The following is a 17,510-nucleotide window of genomic DNA, read 5'->3' as shown; positions in this document are numbered from 1 at the left end:
CTGCAAGGAGATCCAACCAGTTCATCCTGAAGGAGATCAGTCCTGGGTGTTCATTGGAAGGACTGATGCTGAAGCCGAAACTCCAATACTTTGGCCACCTCATGCAAAGAGTTGACTCATTGGAAAAGACCCTGATGCTGGGAGGGATTGGGGGCAGGAGGAGAAGGGGCCGACAGAGGATGAGATGGCTGGATGGCATCACCGACTCGATGGGCATGAGTTTGAGTAAACTCCGGGAGTTGGTGATGGACAGGGAGGCCTGGCGTGCTGCGATTCATGGGGTCGCAAAGAGTTGGACACGACTGAGTGACTCAACTGACCTGAACTGAACCCAGAGACAAGAGCTTTCCTAGTGGCTCAGTGGTAAAGAATCCGCCTGCCAATGCAGGAGATGTGAGTTCGATCCCTGAGTTGTGAAGATCCCCTGGAGAAGGAAATGGCAGCCCACACCAGTGTTCCTGCCTGGGAAATTCCACAGACAGAGGAGCCTGGTGGGCTATGGTCAAAAGAGTAGGACACGATTTAGCGAATAAACAAGAACAATACACTGACAAAGACTGATACATTCTGGTTTAATTTAAATTAGGGCTATTGATTTCAGGTTGAAAGGTAATCTCAACTGTGGTCCTCCTACACCAAGTCTTTTGGACCACTTCCCCATCTCGCTTGGCCCTTGAGGCTTGTGTCCTGCGCATGCGCCGGAAGTCCCAGGTGGCAGCTAGAGAGGTCACAAGGCCCCATCCCCTCACTTGAGGGCGACGCCCTTTGGGGAGGCGCCCTTTTAGGACGTCAGCGCTGCTGCGTGGAACCCAGCATTGTGAGGGGCGCGGCCTGGAGGAGGTGTTACCCTCGTGACCACTGTCTAGGTTGCCCAGACTAGATGCGGGCGTAGAGCTGGAAAGGTGTGCGCGCAGAGAAGAAACCGAGACGGCTTGTGGCACCCCAGCCCCCGGCTCCCTGGGGGCTGATGGGTGGCCATGGACCTGTATCTCAATAACTCCTACAAGGCTGCTCAGGCCGCCGCCTCTAAGGCGGCCGCCAGCAGCCTAACTGCCGAGAGGGAACGGTGTGACTCTGTGAGTGGGGGCTAGTCGGTCATCCTCCTCCTGTTTCTGGCTCCAGGGCTGGGTTTTGGGAGGGAAAGAGGGCAGGCAGACGAAAGACTACAGGGGAGGACTCAGCAGAGGCGGGTGGGTCCCTGAAGCTAGGTTTCCGGCTCCCAGACCTTCTGCAGTGACTAGAGCTCCCTCTGGCCGAGATTAGCTTTGAATGGAGCTCAGAGATTGGGTTGGTAACAGGGGTAAGCTGGGAGGCCTTCGGGTTATCAACAGGGCGGTTTCTTTCAACCCTGAGTGTGTGTCTTTGGTTTATTTGGAGGTATTAGCCCATTGAAGTTTAAGTAGATTGGTCTAAACTAAAATAACAGTACTAGAAACAAAAAACAAGGTTTCCACTTTATATCTGACAGGACTCGCAAAAAGACCCCACTCCAGAGGTCGGAGCCGCTAATCTATTGGATCTTCCTCCTGGGGTCAAACTTCCCGTTATTCCAGGAAGTAATAATGTATTCTATACTACAAATTTAAGTGAAAAGGTAAACTAACTTTTTTTTTTTGAAAAGGTAAACTAACTTTTAATGGTGCTTAAGTGATTTTATTGACTGTTTTCTGCTTGCTATTAAACATGAAACACTGCTATTATTTTGCTTTGAGTCAACTTCAGTTTCACACACCAAGTGAAGTTAAAATGAGTTGACATATTCAGTGTCTGAACCTCACTTTAATGATAGAAGGCCTCGTGATAGGCCTCCACCACCCAGTTCAGCCTTATCTCCAACCCAGACCTCAGCTGTGAAAGGTCTGGGTCTTTTCTCCCTGTCCACACATAGTATGATAATTTCTACTTCTGTGCCTTTGTCCATCTGGGTCCTGAAACCTGGCACGCTCTCCTCTCCTTCCTGACCTTCAACTGGAGCCATCTTTCAAGAGCTACTATATGAAGCCTTTCCCCAGTGTCCCAAACCCCAGCGGTTTCATCTTTCCTTAGAATTTACATTGCCCTTGATCTGCATTCTCTCACTCAGCACTAAAGTACTGTTTCTGGTTCAGAGTGCTGCATGCACTGTTTAAGTCCTCTGCCTAACACTCCCCACCCTGCCCTTAGCTTTAGGCCAAGCCTGGAGGGGGTTCGGAACTCTCTGAGTCCCAGAGTTCCCTGTGTGCTTTGATCACAATAGCAAAAGGTTCTAAAGGAGTGATTATGACATCCTTACCATTCTCCTCTCTATGGTGTCATCAAGGGTGCATAGGGGGCCCCCTGGTATTTCTGATACTTGTCAAATATATATGATTTTTTTTAAGTTTTATTGCTGGAAAGCAGTATAATTTCTATTTTCAAAACCAATACATTCTACCCCTTCCCACAAATTAGCATTCCTAAAACATACTCAAAGCCTATTTGACTACAAGGGATAACACTCCTTTTCAGTTTGTAAATATAGCTCTCTTCATTGGTTTCTTTCTCCACTATCTTCTATTTCCCATATTTACATTGTGTTACTCTTTTATTCACTTGTTAGCTACTTATTTCCTCATTTTTTCCCCATACTTATACTGATTTGCTCTACACTTTATTATATTGATTCCCCCCAAATACATGTATTTAATTATGATCAGGTACTATATTCAACTACCCTAAATACTAACTTAGTGGGATCCTTCTTTATCTTTTAACAATATCTCCTCAAGGAAGTAACATTATATTTTGCACATTTAGTTGGTTTTTTTTTTAACTCTACCCTTGACCACCTTGTAAGGTGAAGCTATGACAGGTAGATGGTAGCAGAGTTTAGACTAGAACCACAGTCTCCCAATTTCTTCACCTGACCTTGCTGCTTCGTGAACTACAAATCATTTTAGCAGAGTACCACGGAAACAGAATTTAAAGGTCTTTCATGTTGATTTAAATGCAAGTGGAAGGAAAATTATAGTATTCTACTGTCTTCTTTTCAGATCAGCCCACTGTCAGTATTCTCTCACTTCAGATTCTTCTTGCATGTTTTATTTTCAATGAACAGCCTAATCACCTTAACAAATTGAGGTTTAACAGTGTGATTTCATTCATTTTACATATGTAACACTTTTCAATCTATGTGTTTGCAGCTTTATCAACCTTCTTATGACTTTAACCTGTCTGATCCTTATTGTCGGCTTTTGGGAACCGGCTATAAAAGCCTGCACGATCCACATTTAAAATCATACTATAGGCGAAAAGATATCCTGAGGAGATTAAAGAAAGATGGCTATGTCACCAGCAATAATAAGGTGGGTTGAAGTTTGCTTCCGGTTCACCAGCATAAACCCATGGTCTTGATAGAAGCTTGCTTCTGTGCTTCACTGGGAACCTGTGTCAACTTTTAATTGAGCAATAAAGAATACCTGACAGAAAACTCAGTGAATTACTCAGTATTTGAGTAAAGAGAAATCAGGTGGCTGCTTCTAAATAAAATTGTTCCCACTTGATCATTTTTCTTTGATAAAAGCAAAAGATAAACACCAAATGATTTGAATATGTAAAGACATATACATACACATTTATGTATGCATTTTCTCTCAGCTGTATTATTAGTGCCTTTCCTTTGGCTCTAAAAGTATTAATGGCACTGTATACCCATCAAGGGATATTTCCAATACCCTTTGAGAAGACTAGAGACAAAATGGAAACCTAACAGAATACAGCTTGATAGAATAAATTCTTCTGAAAGTTAAACATCATTATTATACTGACATTTTAATAACATTTATTTTGTGTGAACCATATTATTGAAATAATATTATTTAGGTAGACATTTCCTGGTGATACAGCCACTGTAGAGAGATACCACCTTCTAAATTATTACCGAAATGTGCTATCACTACCCTTGATCCCAAAATTGTTACTAAAATGAATGTTCTTGTGACTCTTTTCTCTGGAAAGTTTCATGATTATTACAACTTTCTGTTTATATATTTGTTTTTATAGGTTGTTTGCACCTTGAAGGAATTGAATAAGTACAGGCAGTATCTCACCAGTTTGAAGTTAGACTTTGAAAGAAACTATGTCAGAGAACAAGTAAGTTAAATACTTGAATTTGTTTTATTTGAGGCCTGTAAGAAAGTCTCTATGTAGGTTGTGGAAGAAAGACTTAAATGCAGGTTAATTAACCATTTGTAAACTACAGGACGTTTACCAAGCCCGAAACAGAAGAAGTCATATCAAAGGACAAGGTTATTTCTGGCCAATATAAACACTGTAATTCTTTTTTTTTCCCTCCCAGAAAATGATTGAAAAACAAGTAAATAAATTGTATAAAACCAAGAGAGCCTGTGACAGTTATGGCAATACACAGTTCCAAGATTGGCTGTTACAAGAAAATAAACAAACAACTCCAGACCAAAAGCTGTTGATAAAGCAAAGGTATGACCAAAGTTAATGCATATTTCTGTGGACATATTGTGGACCCCAGAAAGCTGTAAAAGTACTAGAAATAATTGAAAGCAGAATTTTAAAAGTATTAGACACAATTTAACTTCCTAGTCTTCAATGTGGACGGAAGAGAAAGGAGATTAAGAGAGAGCAGGGGTTGGAAACTTTGGTACCATAGCTAGGAAAGAGTTTCTACGTGAGAAAATGGAGTCATGAGGAAGCCAAGAGGTAAGACCAATGGATATTTGAAGAACAATGCCGAAGTACAGCTCCCTGAGCTTGGGAAACCCAAGTTCATAGTAGTAGAGGGAAAGGTGTGATTAGTACATTTCAAACTTAAGTTTAAGGAAATTACTGCAGGATGAAACAGAGAGAGTTGCTCTAACTTCATCTGATGCTAATATAAACAGGTGTTATCCCCCAACCAACCATGTATGTTCATTTAGCTGTTACTCACACACATTCAATCTTATCATTCAGCAGCTGAGCCCATGCCCTAGGAGGCAAAGGGATGAGTTATAGTTCCTTCTCTTTTTCCTTTATCAGGGGTGAGGGCCAGTTCCCCATCACCTAGCTCTTACAGTCCGCGGATTCATGTCATGATATGCCAGAATATATACTGATTCACCAAAGTGGCAGACTGGTAGTCTGCAGACCTGTCTATACGTGAGAGATTGTTCAAGGACTTGAGAATGACAGAGAGGCCAATAGCCACTTCTTTTTTAAAGAAAATTCAAATATACTTGTTTTTTGAAGTCAGTCCTTAAGTTGACTTCAGCCGTCTTTGGAAACTCATGTTACAGAGCTCCTGAATTATGACTTATCTCTGTATAAGATGCTTTAAATCAGTCTGTTCTACATTTTGCCATTGTCCCAACCACAGTAACAGTCTGATGAGTACATCATGGTGAGTTGGTGGATCAGGCTAGCTTAAAGAACTCTACATTCCTATAGTTTAAGAAATAAAAAGCAACCCAGAAGGTGGTTTGAGATATCAGAGTAGATAATACTCATCATAAGGGAAACACCCAATTTATCTTCCCTTAAATTTTCACTTTTACTTAGATATTTAGACATGATCAGCTTGGAATTAAACAAGCTTGAACACACGGCAGAAAATCAGAATGTACTCCGGATAAAGGAAGAAGAAAGACGACATCGGGACCACATTAGAAGAAAACTTAGTCTCCAGAGACAAATTGAAGAGGTGAGAAACACCAAATTATAAATATTGATGGGGAAATTATGTGTGATTGTTTTATTTATAAACATCTTTAGCTGTCCCACCATATTACCTGAAGTTATCTCAGGTCTAAGAAATAAACCACTGCTTAAAAAATCATAATTATTTTAAAATAATAAACTGCTATTAATCTTGTATCACCATTATAACAGACAAGCTTTTACCTAACATAGTGAGACTGATACCACAAATGACATATCCATCATAGTATAGACACACTTCATCTGCTCCTAAAGTTTTAGAATTTAACTCTAGTGAAAAATAATCATGTCTGTATTCTCCTCAACGCTCAGACAAGGCTATTTGTTCAGGCTCTCTGTCAGAATACATTTAAGGGCAACATATTACATATGCTAATTCCTCGAATCTATAAGAAAAAATCACCTTTCCAGCATCTTTTTAGATCTACCTTTGAAGCATAAGCCCATTCTAAAGCCAATGTAAGATTTTCATTATAGTTGTCCAAGTTCCTATAAGGGCCTTAAAATTTGACCTAATTTGCTTATTGACCAAAAAAAAAAAAAAGCAAAAAAAAAAAAAAGATTATAAAAGAGAAGCCCTGCTGACTACCATGACATTGTGCTCCTTAGGAATGGAAAACAAAAGAAATGTTACTTCTGTCAAAGATTGGAGAAGAAGTAAAGAGAGAAGCAAGGGTTGAAGAACAACGTAAAAAAGTTAAAGCAGATGCTTACCATAAGGTAGAGTGACCTTTGAACAATAACTTGAGCTGTTTTGAGGAAAGGGTTTTGCTAATTTTGATACTTTAAAGTGTGGATTTTCAGAAGTGACTTAAATTCACAAGGATAACTATTGATGGAAAGAGCCAGTCTGGTCTGAACCTGGACTTTAAGGGCTGGTCTAAAATGGGACCAGTCTCCAGAAAGTAGGCAGTGAGTTCAGTTGGACCTAGTTATTAAAATATATCCTTCAAGCTGGACAGCAAAAGGAAACTTACCCTTATTACCTTCCTAGCTCTGTACTCTTTGTGACTTTAGAAATCTCAAGAATGAGGGCTTCCTTAAAATGTACATCATATTTGAAGTATCTGTTATGCATTTCCAGTGGCAAGTTGATATTAAATTTTAAACACTGAATATGCCTTTTTTAATATTTAGAAAAAAGCACTACTCGAGAAAAAAATCACTTATCATTTACAAAAAATGCAAAGGAGTGACCTTCAGAGAGAAGGGTCAGAAGCAAGTGTATTTCAAAACAAAAGTCAAGATGAAACAGAAGGTGAGAGAGAAACAATAAAAGGCAAAGGTAAGTAGAATATGCTTAAATATTTATTAATTATCAGTGGCTTTGTAAAAACCCCTCCATGTGCTAATATAGTGAGGTGACAAAGCCCTTGCAAAGAGAAATTCTAGAAGCTCACACTTACAGGCACTTCCCAGTTACAGGTCAAGTTGTAGAGAATGTACAGACACCCACACACATTCACACAATATTGTTATGTTACAGACATTAGAACAAATTACACACTTCTGTAAAGTGGCTCAGCAGACAAGACTGCCTTTACTAGGAGTTTAAAAAAGAGCCAGTAGAGGACACAGAACAACAACAAAAAGGGAAAGAGGAAACAAAAACAACAAACAAAAAAAAAAACAACAAAAGGGAAAGACAGTTATATACAGATAGAGAAAATGTGCCAGTAAGATAAAACATTACCCCCCAAACAGACTGAAACAAAGAGGGAGACAATGAATGAAAAATAGAAGGAAAATTTTAACTGAGGTCCACTAAGAAAAGATTATACAAAAGAGTAAGCTAGAAAGAGAAAGAGAAAAAAAATTTAAGTAGAAAAAAAGAAGAGACGTTTAAAATATCCTAAGCAAGAAATAGAAAGAACAAAAAGGTTAAAAAGGAGAAAATATGATACAAAAAGAAAGAATGAAATGGAGATACAAAGAGGAGGAAAGTGAATGAATGAATAAGAATATTGAGCAGAAGAAGCTAGTAAGAAAATACACACGTGCATGCTTACACACACACACACACACACACACACACACACACACACACACACACACACACACACACACACACACACACACACACACACACACACACACACACACACACACACACACACACACACACACACCCCCCAAAGGGAGTGGAAGGAGACAAAGGCAAAGAAACAAGAGAAAAAGACAAGTATGAGGAAGAAAGGCAAACAAAGAAAACAGAGAATGAAAGAAAGGGAGCAAGAAAAAGACATACAGACAAAAATAGAGAAAGAAGTAGGAGGGAGAGAGAGAGAATAAAGAAGTTTAAAAAGGATATGTGAATAGAAAAAAGTAAAGAAAAAAAAAAAACCAGAATGTGAGAGTGAGAAAAAAAATTTGAAAAGGAGCCAGTAGGAAAATCTAATACAATTTGGGCAGGGAGTAATTAGGGGAAAAAATGAGAAGTTAGTAAAAGAAGACAAACGGAAAGAGAGAGACTTAAAAAGGAGATGCCAATATGAAAAAGCAGTACATTGAAGATAGACTGAATGGAATAAAAGGATCCAGTAGGAGAGGGAGAATAGGAGAAAAGGAAAAGATTAATATTAAAAAGGAGGAAGTTTAAAAGTCAGTAAAAGACAATATGAAAATAAAAAATGAAGAAAAGATAAAAAAGGCAAAGAAGGAAATGAAAGGAGAAGAAATAGAGACACAGAGCAAAAGGGAGAGAAAAAGTATAGTACAATAAGGAAAGAGAAGGATTTCAACAGTTACCGAAGACTAACATTAAATAAGGGGGGAGCGGGAGGTGGAAGGGAGAGAAGATGGATAGATGGAAGGCAGAAAATATGAACATACTTCAAAAAGGAAGAGCCAATAGCCAGTAAGAAAAGCAGTACAGGAAAATAGAGAAACCATGGAAGAAAGAGAGAAGGGACAGAGAAAGAGAGAGGAAAGAAATATAGAAAAGAGGTAAATAAGATAAGTTTATAAAATAGGAGTCAGTAAAAAGGCAGGACAAAAAAAAATAGAAGGAAAGGAGAGAGAAAGGGAGAAGGAAAGAAGACAGTTTGAAAAGAGAAGCCTGTAAAAAGAATAAAATAGGAAGAAAGAAAAGGAAGAAGGCAGGCATGCAGGCAGGCAAAGAAAACAGAAAGCAAAAGAAAAGGCATGAAAAGGAGCTATTAAAAATGGGAATAAAGTATACTAACACATATATATGGGATTTAGAAAGATGGTAACGATAACCCTATATGCAAGACAGAAAAAGAGACACAGATGTATAGAACAGACTTTTGGACTCTATGGGAGAAGGCGAGGGTGGGATGATCTGAGAGAACAGCATCGAAACATGTATATTATCAAGTGTGAAACAGATCACCAGCCCAGGTTGGATGCATGAGACAAGTGCTCAGGGCTGGTGCACTGGGATGACCCAGAGGGATGGGATGGAGAGGGAGGTGGGAGGGGGGTTCAGGATGGGGAACACATGTAAATCCATGGCTGATTCATGTCAATGTATGGCAAAAACCACTACAATATTGTAAAGTAATTAGCCTCCAACTAATAAAAATAAATGAAAAAAAAAAGAAAAAAAATGGGAATAAAGGGGAAAAGGAAGGAAGGAAAGAAAAAAATTTAATGAATAAGTTATAGGAAAAAATAAAATGGAGAATGTGACTGTGTGAGAGAGAGACTTCGAAAGGAGTCAGAGGAATTAAAAAAAAAAACCTGTAAAATAAACATGATAGATAATAGATAGGTAGAACCAACTTTTAAAAGAATAACCCAGAGGGCTTTCCTGGTGGTCCAGTGGTTAGGACCCTGTGCTTCAAATACAAGAGGCCCAGTTCAGTCCCTGGTCAGGGAAGTAGATGCACGTGCCACAACTAAGAGTTTGCATACCACAACTAAAGATTTCACACGCTGTGACAAAGATCAAAGATACCACATGCTACAACTAAGACCTGGTACAGCCAAATAAAAAAATACTTTTTAAAAGAGTAACCCAGAAATAAATGAAGGTACAAAACAAGAGAGCAGATGAGAGAAAGAAAGAAATGTTTCAGAAGAGGAGCCCTTAAAAGTGAGTTTAAAAGGAACGGGATGGATGGGGAAAGTGTGGGGGGGTGGGAAGGGTTAGGAGGGAGGAGGGAAAACAAAAATGTAAAGCAAAAGGATGAAAGGCAGCAAGTAAAAGACAAAGAGAATTAAATCAGAAAAACAAAGAAAAAGAAGGTAAGTGGTTAAAGGATGGGACAGTAAGGGAAAAGTAAAATAAAAAGAGGGAATGTGATCACATAAGAGGCTTGAAAAGAAAGAGCAAGTAAAAAATTCAAGTACAATTTGGGGAAGAGGGCTGTTTAAAAAGAAGACTTCCAAGGGGGCTTTCCTGGTGGCTTCAGTTCAGTTCAGTCACTCAGTCGTGTCTGACTCTTTGGGACCCCATGGACTGCAGCACTCCAGACCTCCCTGTCCATCACCAACTCCCAGAGTTTACTCAAACTCATGTCCATTGAGTCAGTGATGCCATCCAACCATCTTATTGTCTGTCGTCCCCTTCTTCTCCCGCCTTCAATCTTTCCCAGCATCAGGGTTTTTAGCAGTGAGTCAGTTCTTTGCATCAGGTGGCCAAAGTATTGGAGTTTCAGCTTAAACATCAGTCCTTCCAATGAATACAGGACTGATTTCCTTTAGGATGGACTGGTTGGATCTCCTTGCAGTCCAAGGGAATCTCAAGAGTCTTCTCCAACACCACAGTTCAAAAGCATCAATTCTTTGGCACTCAGCTTTCTTTAGAGTCCACCTCTCACATCCATACATGACTACTGGAAAAACCATAGTTTTGACTAGACGGACCTTTCTTGGCGAGGTAATGTCTCTGCTTTTTAATATGTTGTCTAGATTGATCATAACTTTTCTTCCAAGGAGCAAGTGTCTTTTAATTTCATGGCTACAGTCACCATCTGCAGTGATTTTGGAGCCCCCCAAAATAAAGTCTGTCACTGTTTCCATTGTTTCCCCATCTATTTGCCATGAAGTCATAGGACCAGATGCCATGATCTTAGTTTTCTGAATGTTTACTTTTAAGCCAACTTTTTCACTCTCCTCTTTCACTTTCACCAAGAGGCTCTTTAGTTCTTCTTCACTTTCTGCCATAAGGGTGGTGACATCTGCATATCTGAGGTTATTGATATTTCTTCCAGCAATCTTGATTCCAGCTTGTGCTTCATCCAGCGCAGTGTTTCTCATGATGTACTCTGAATATAAGTTAAATAAGCAGGGTGACAATATACAGCTTTGACATACTCCTTTTCCTATTTGGAACCAGTCTGTTGTTCCATGTCCAGTTCTAACTGTTGCTTCCTGACCTGCATACAGATTTCTCAGGAGGCAGGTCAGGTGGTCTGGTATTCCCATCTCTTTAAGAATGTTCCACACTTTATTGTGATCCACACAGTCAAAGGCTTTGGCATAGTCAATAAAGCAGAAATAGATGTTTTTCTGGAACTCTCTTGCTTTTTTCGATGATTCAGCACATTGGCAATTTAATCTCTTGTTCCTTTGCCTTTTCTAAATCCAGCTTGAACATCTGGAAGTTCACGGTTCACATACTGTTGAAGCCTGGCTTGGAGAATTTTGAGCATTACTTTGCTAGTGTGTGAGATGAGTGCAGTTGTGTAACAGTTTGAGCATTCTTTGGCATTGCCTTTCTTTGGGATTGGAATGAAAAGTGACCTTTTCCAGTCCTGTGGCCACTGTTGAGTTTTCCAAACTGGCTGGCATATTGAGTGCAGCACTTGCACAGCATCATCTCATAGGATTTGAAATAGCTCAGTTGGAATTCCATCACCTCCACTAGCTTTGTTCATAGTGATGCTTCTTAAGGCCCACTTAACTTTGCACTCCAGGATGTCTGGCTCTAGGTGAGCAATCACACCATCGTGGTTATCTGAGTCATGAAGATCTTTTTTGTATAGTTCTGTGTATTCTTGCCACCTCATCTTAATATCTTCTGCTTCTGTTAGGTCCATACCATTTCTGTCCTTTATGGAGCCCATCTTTGCATGAAATGTTCTCTTGGTATCTCTAATTTTCTTGACGAGATCTCTAGTCTTTCCCATTATATTGTTTTCTTCTATTTCTTTGCACTGATCACTGAGGAAGGCTTTCTTATCTCTCCTTGCTATTCTTTGGAACTCTGCATTCATGGGTATATCTTTCCCTTCCTCCTTTTCTTTTTGCTTCTGTTCTTTTCACAGCTATTTGTAAGGCCTCCTCCGACAGCCATTTTGCTTTTTTGCATTCTTTTTCTGGGGGATGGTCTTGATCCCTGTCTCCTGTACAATGTCATTAACCTCTGTCCATAGTCCATCAGGCTCTCTGTCTATCAGATCTAGTCCCTTAAATCTATTTCTCTCTTCCACTGTATAATCGTAAGTGATTAGATTTATGTTATACCTGAATGATCTAGTGGTTTTCTCTAGTATCTTCAATTTAAGTCTGAATTTGGCAATAAGGAGTTCATGATCTGAGCCCCAGTGCAAAAAGAATAGAAGGAACTTTGGGGGTGAAAAAGAGAAGAAAGAACAGTTTTTTAAATGAAGCCAGTAAGAAAACCAAGTAAAATTTTATGTGGTGTGTTGCTGAGGTACAGCTAAAGTGTAAAAACCAATAAAAAATACAGTAAAATGAAGATAGATGACTTGATACCTAGGTAAGCACATAGCTATACGTAGGACTGTAACAAGAAGCCAATAAAAAAGACAATACAGAAAAGAAAAGAGAGAAGAAGTAAAGAAGAGTGTTTAAACAGTGGAGACACTGAGAGGAGAAGGAAGGAAGAGAAGGAGTGGAGAGGCTGTTGTTGCAGAGGGAACAGGCTGTTAGCGGGAGAAAGATACGGAGAAAAGTAATGAAGGACAAAGGAGAAGAGGGTGGAGGGAGAGTGAGAGGAATATAGGAAGAAAGAGGGGGAGAGAAGCAGTGGGGAAAAGCGAAGAGGAAGGAGAGGGAAGGAGGGAGAAAAAGGGCTTGCAGGCCAGCAGGCGAAGAAGACAGAAAAGCCAGAGAGGGTGAGAGAAAGTCATCAAGAGACATAGAGAAGGGGGAGGGAGGGAAGGAAGACAGGAAAAGAGAAGAGAGACACAGTGAAAAAAGGGAGCAACAGATACACAGGAAAGAAGGACTGGAGGGAGAGAGGACCGAAGGAAAGAAGGAAAGGGGGGAAGGAAAGGATGGAAAATGGAAGGAAAAGAGGAATGAGAGGAAAAATAAGAAAAGGACAAGTCATTCAAAAAGGAAAAGGTAAGAGATTAAAGATGCGCATGAAAGTGTTTGAAAAGGAGTAGCCAGTAAGAAAAAAATCAAGTACCATGGTCTGTACAAGTGAAAGAGATTTAAAGATGAGAAGGAATAATTTTTTAAAGACCCTAATATATAGATCAAAAAATAGACAATTTATAGTTCGGTAGCAGGCAGTCAGATGGTCAGAACAGACTATAAATAGGAAGTACCAGTAAAAAAAGAGGTATTAAAAAAAAAGCATTAAGAAAAATTGAGCAAAAAATGAAAAGCAGCAGGCAGGAAGAAAAACGGAGTAAAAGAAGGTGGGAAGAAGGGATGGAGGGGAGGAGAGCAGGCAGGCAACTTGAAATAGAATGAATTGATAGGAGAAAGTAAAAGGAGAAAGAGTTTGAAAGTGAGAGAAGCTAAAAATAAAAAAGAAAAAAAAGAAAGAGAAGCTTGAAAAGATGGACTCAGTAAGAAACTCAAATAGGACTGTGGGGATGAGAGATTTAAAGCGAAGTAGGGTTGGATGCATGAGACAAGTGCTCAGGGCTGGTGCACTGGGGAGACCCAGAGGGATGTGATGGGGAGGGAGGTGGGAGGGGGGATCGGGATGGGGAACACATGTAAATCCATGGCTGATTCATGTCAATGTATGGCGGAAACCACTACAATATTGTAAAGTAATTAGCCTCCAACTAATAAAAATAAATGGAAAAAAATAATAAAGAGAAGTTGTTGAAGAAGACAGTAAAAGATAGATAAACAAAAAACAGATTATAATTTTAAAAGAAGCCAAGTAAGAAAGATAATAAAGACAGTGTTGAAAAGAGAAAGATGAGAAGGAAACAAAAAAGTGTAAAAACAGGTCCCTGTAAAAATACAGTAAAATCAAGCAAGAAAAAAGAAAAGAATGCATCCATACATGGAGGCAAAGGAAACAAATACAGAGTGGGAAAGAAAGGGAATGAGAAAGAGACATGGGAAAGAAAGAAGGGAGGGAACAAAAGAAAATAAAGAGGATGCTAGGAATAAGTAGAAAAGAAGAGTAAAATAAAGGAGACAAAGAGAACAAAAGAATGATTGAAATAGGGAGAGGAGATTGAAAAAGAGGACCCAGTGAGAAAATTAGCACAGTAGGTGGGGAAGGGGAATTCAAAAAGAAGTCAGTCACAAAAGAAAATTAAATAAATATGTGTATACAGAGATAATTAATAGACATTTTTAAAATGAAAACAGCAAGTCAGAAAACTGAACAGGAAAAGCAGAAGGAAGGAGAGAGGGAGGGGGGAAGGAGAGAAGAAGGGGTAAGGGAGGATGCATGGTCAGGGAGGGAGACAGAAAGGAAAGGAGGGAGGCAGGCAGCCAGCAGACAGAGAACAGAGACGCAGTGAAAGGGAGAGCTAGAGAGACACAGCCAGGAATAGAGGAAGGAAAGGAATTAGGAAAGAAGAGGTTTAAAAGGAAGAGACTCAGGTACAGTTGGGAAAGGGGAGAATGACAGATTTTTTAAGTCAATAAAAATACAGTAAAATGAAGATGATCGACAGGTACATAGCAAGGAAGATAGGTAAGTACACAGGTTTAGGTAGGTGGAACTGTAAAAGGGCAATCCAGTAAAGACAGTATAAAGGAAGGAGAGGAGGGGAGCGGGTGGGGAGAAAGAGAAGTTTACAAAGGAGCCAGTAAAAACTTAAGAAGGAAGGAGAGGGACTTTCCTGGTGGTCCAGGGGCTAAGACATTGCACTCCCAATGCAGGGGGCCTGGGTTTGATCCCTGGTCAAGGAACTAGATCCCACATGCCACAACTAAGATCCAGTGCAGCCAAATAAATAAGTCAAAACATTATTTTAAAAAATGGAAGAAGGGAGAGAGGGAGGGAAGGAAATAAGGAAGGCAGGGAGGGGGAGCAGGGAGGGAGGAAGGAAATCAGTTTAGAAAGGATGTGTCAGAAGACAATTACATGAATAAATAGAATGAGAGAGAAGGATACAGTAAGAAAATTAAGTATAACTGTGCAGGGGGGGGAAGAGCTCTAAAAGGTAGAAGTCAATACAGAAAGAGTACAATGAACATAGATCATTAATAGCTGGATAGATAGCTAGGTAAGTAGGTATTTATGTATGTAGGTAGGTCTATGGATATAAAAAGAGAGAAGAAAGAGGGGGGAGGTAAGAATGGAGGGAGGGAGGGGTGAATAAAAGGAAGAAAGGGGAGGGAAAGAAAGTTTATAAGGGAAGAATCTGTGGGAAAAGGGCTAACATAAAGAGTGTGATCGTGAGAGGCAGCAAGAGAATGCTGAAAAGGAGGAACTAGTGAGAAAATAAAGTCATGGACAGGAGAAAGAGATCTAAAAATACATTAAAATAGATAGGAAGATTGGATAGAAAGATAAACAGATTTTAAAAATAGAAGCCAATAAGAATGGCAGTATAAAAGAGCTGCAGAAGACAGAAGAAAAAATTTTAAGGGGAGTCACTTAAAAGGTATAAGAAATTAAAATAGATAACCAACAAGGACCTACTGTATAGCACAGAGAACTATATTCAATATTTTGTGATAACATGAGGGAAAAGAATCTGAAAAGTGTGATTCATAGAAACTGAATCACTTTACACCTAAAACTAACACAACCTTGTTAACCAACTATATGCAATAAAGCATAAATAAATAAAAATTTAAAACTATAAGAGGGGAGGGAGGGAGAGGAGGGATAAAAGCAAAGGTTTAGAGATGAGACTGCAGGAAAAAGTTAAAGATAGAGAGAGTGGGCGGGGAGCCCAGGCAAGGCAGGGCATGGGCCTTGTGACTCAGCCTCTCATGGGAGCAGGCCTCCATGGCAGGCCCTTGCCAAGCCCAGCCGCCAGCCCGGGGGCCTGAAGTCACCACTCCTGTTTATAGCCTGGGTTCTTCTGGGGTTCCCTATGCAAATTCCAAAGGAATTGGTTATCTAGCTGGTTTCCCCATGAGCCTTTTCCCTCAACCTATATCTTGGAGCACATCCTACCTTCCAAACAGGTACCCTGCTGACTGCCCACTTCCAACTCCTGTCGCCCCCCGCCCCGACCACTGTGCCAATGTATGCAGCCCCAAGAATGCCTGCTTACAGCTCTGTGCCCCCTCCGTGGTCACCCCACAAACATTTGCAGATAGAGCTGTGTAGTCACATCACGGAGGGTCCACAGCTGGTGCTGCAGGCCTCGTGTCTCCAACCAGGACTTTCTTCTTTATGCTCTAGTATGTACGCTTAGTCACTCAGTCGTGTCCGACTCTTGGCAGCCCCATGGACTGTAGCCAACCAGGCTCCTCTGTCCGTGGGATTCTCCAAGTAAGAATACTGGAGTGGGTTGCCATTCCCTTCTCCAGGGGTTAATGCTCTAGACAATTAGCTAAACACTACCACGGCTGACCCAGCAGGTCCCAGCGCACTCAGTCTCCACCTGACTCTGTGGGTTGGTCTTAAAGCAAATCCTGTTTGGTGGGCTGTCAGGCAATTTTTTAGCTAACTGTAATTAAACAAAGGGAGTATTAATCTATTCTGAATCATATCTAGTTGAATGCATGTTTAAAAAAAACGTAAAAACAAAGCTCACGTAATTTATCCACAGTGATGCAGAATCATCATATGCAAAACTCAAAAGTATGGAAAAGTATTTTACAACTTGTGTCACTAATGACTGTCATAATATTTGTAAAGTCTTAAAGTTAAAAAAAGAGAGACTGTGTGAGTAAGAATATCAAGTACAATTGTGTGTGGTATGGGAGAGATTTAAAAGTACAAGTCAGTAAAGAGACAGTAAACATACATAGATGATTGATAGCTAGATGGACAGCTAGGTATGTAGGTATGTACAAAGGAAGATAAATATATGATTGATGGAAAGAAAAGACAGAGATAGATTAATCCAAACATGCACACATATGGAAAGGGCATTAATAGGCAGAAGCCAATAAAAAAGAAAGAAAAACTTAGAAATGGATGCAAAGAATGATTTAAAAAGAGGATACTAAAAGAGAATAAAAGAATGGAAGGGGAAAAGTTAGAGACAGAGGAGGAAAGGAAAGATGGAGAAAGAGTAAAGAAGGAATTAAGGAAGGTAGAGGGTGAAGCATTGAGGGAGAGGATGGGAAAAGAACATTAATGAACAAGAAAGAGATGAGAGAAGAAAGGAAATATGAAGGGGGCAAGAGAGTGGGGACGGAAGAAAGAATCAAAGAAGGGAAGGGGACAGATAAAAAGAAGACCGAGACAGGAAAGAAACAGAGGTTATAGAGTCCCTAGAAAAAGAGTAAAATCAAAAGAGAAAAAATGTGAGTGTGAGATGAGAGTGATACATGGGTTCTATCCCTGATCTGGGAAGATCCCACACGTTGTGGAGCAACTGAGCCTGTTTGCCACAACTACTGAGCCTGTGATCTAGAGCCCACGAGCTGCAGCTGCTGAAGGCCGCGTGCCCAAGAGCTCATGCTCCACAATAAGAGAAGCCACCACAATGAGAAGCCTGCACACCGCAACTAGATAGTAGCCTTCACTTGTCACAACTAGAGAAAAGCCCACA

General features: G+C 40.1%; 1 protein-coding gene across 1 annotated transcript in view; it reads left to right on the top strand.

Moving 5' to 3' along the window:
• The first annotated feature begins 977 nt into the window (after nt 1-977).
• The window catches only part of LOC122690311 (fibrous sheath-interacting protein 2-like), a 32,850-nt gene continuing 16,317 nt past the window's right edge, over nt 978-17,510 (top strand). Inside the window, exons 1-7 of the mRNA XM_043897370.1 lie at nt 978-1,076; nt 3,162-3,323; nt 4,021-4,110; nt 4,316-4,455; nt 5,530-5,671; nt 6,298-6,408; nt 6,826-6,973. Coding sequence (XP_043753305.1) covers nt 978-1,076; nt 3,162-3,323; nt 4,021-4,110; nt 4,316-4,455; nt 5,530-5,671; nt 6,298-6,408; nt 6,826-6,973 — 892 coding nt within the window. The remainder of the gene's footprint in view (nt 1,077-3,161; nt 3,324-4,020; nt 4,111-4,315; nt 4,456-5,529; nt 5,672-6,297; nt 6,409-6,825; nt 6,974-17,510) is intronic.

The sequence above is a fragment of the Cervus elaphus genome, chromosome X (genome assembly GCF_910594005.1).
Source record: "Cervus elaphus chromosome X, mCerEla1.1, whole genome shotgun sequence".
In the NCBI taxonomy this organism is placed as follows: domain Eukaryota; kingdom Metazoa; phylum Chordata; class Mammalia; order Artiodactyla; family Cervidae; genus Cervus; species Cervus elaphus.
The sequence above is the reverse complement of the archived record's forward strand: the minus strand, read 5'-3'. Positions and strand labels throughout refer to the sequence as shown.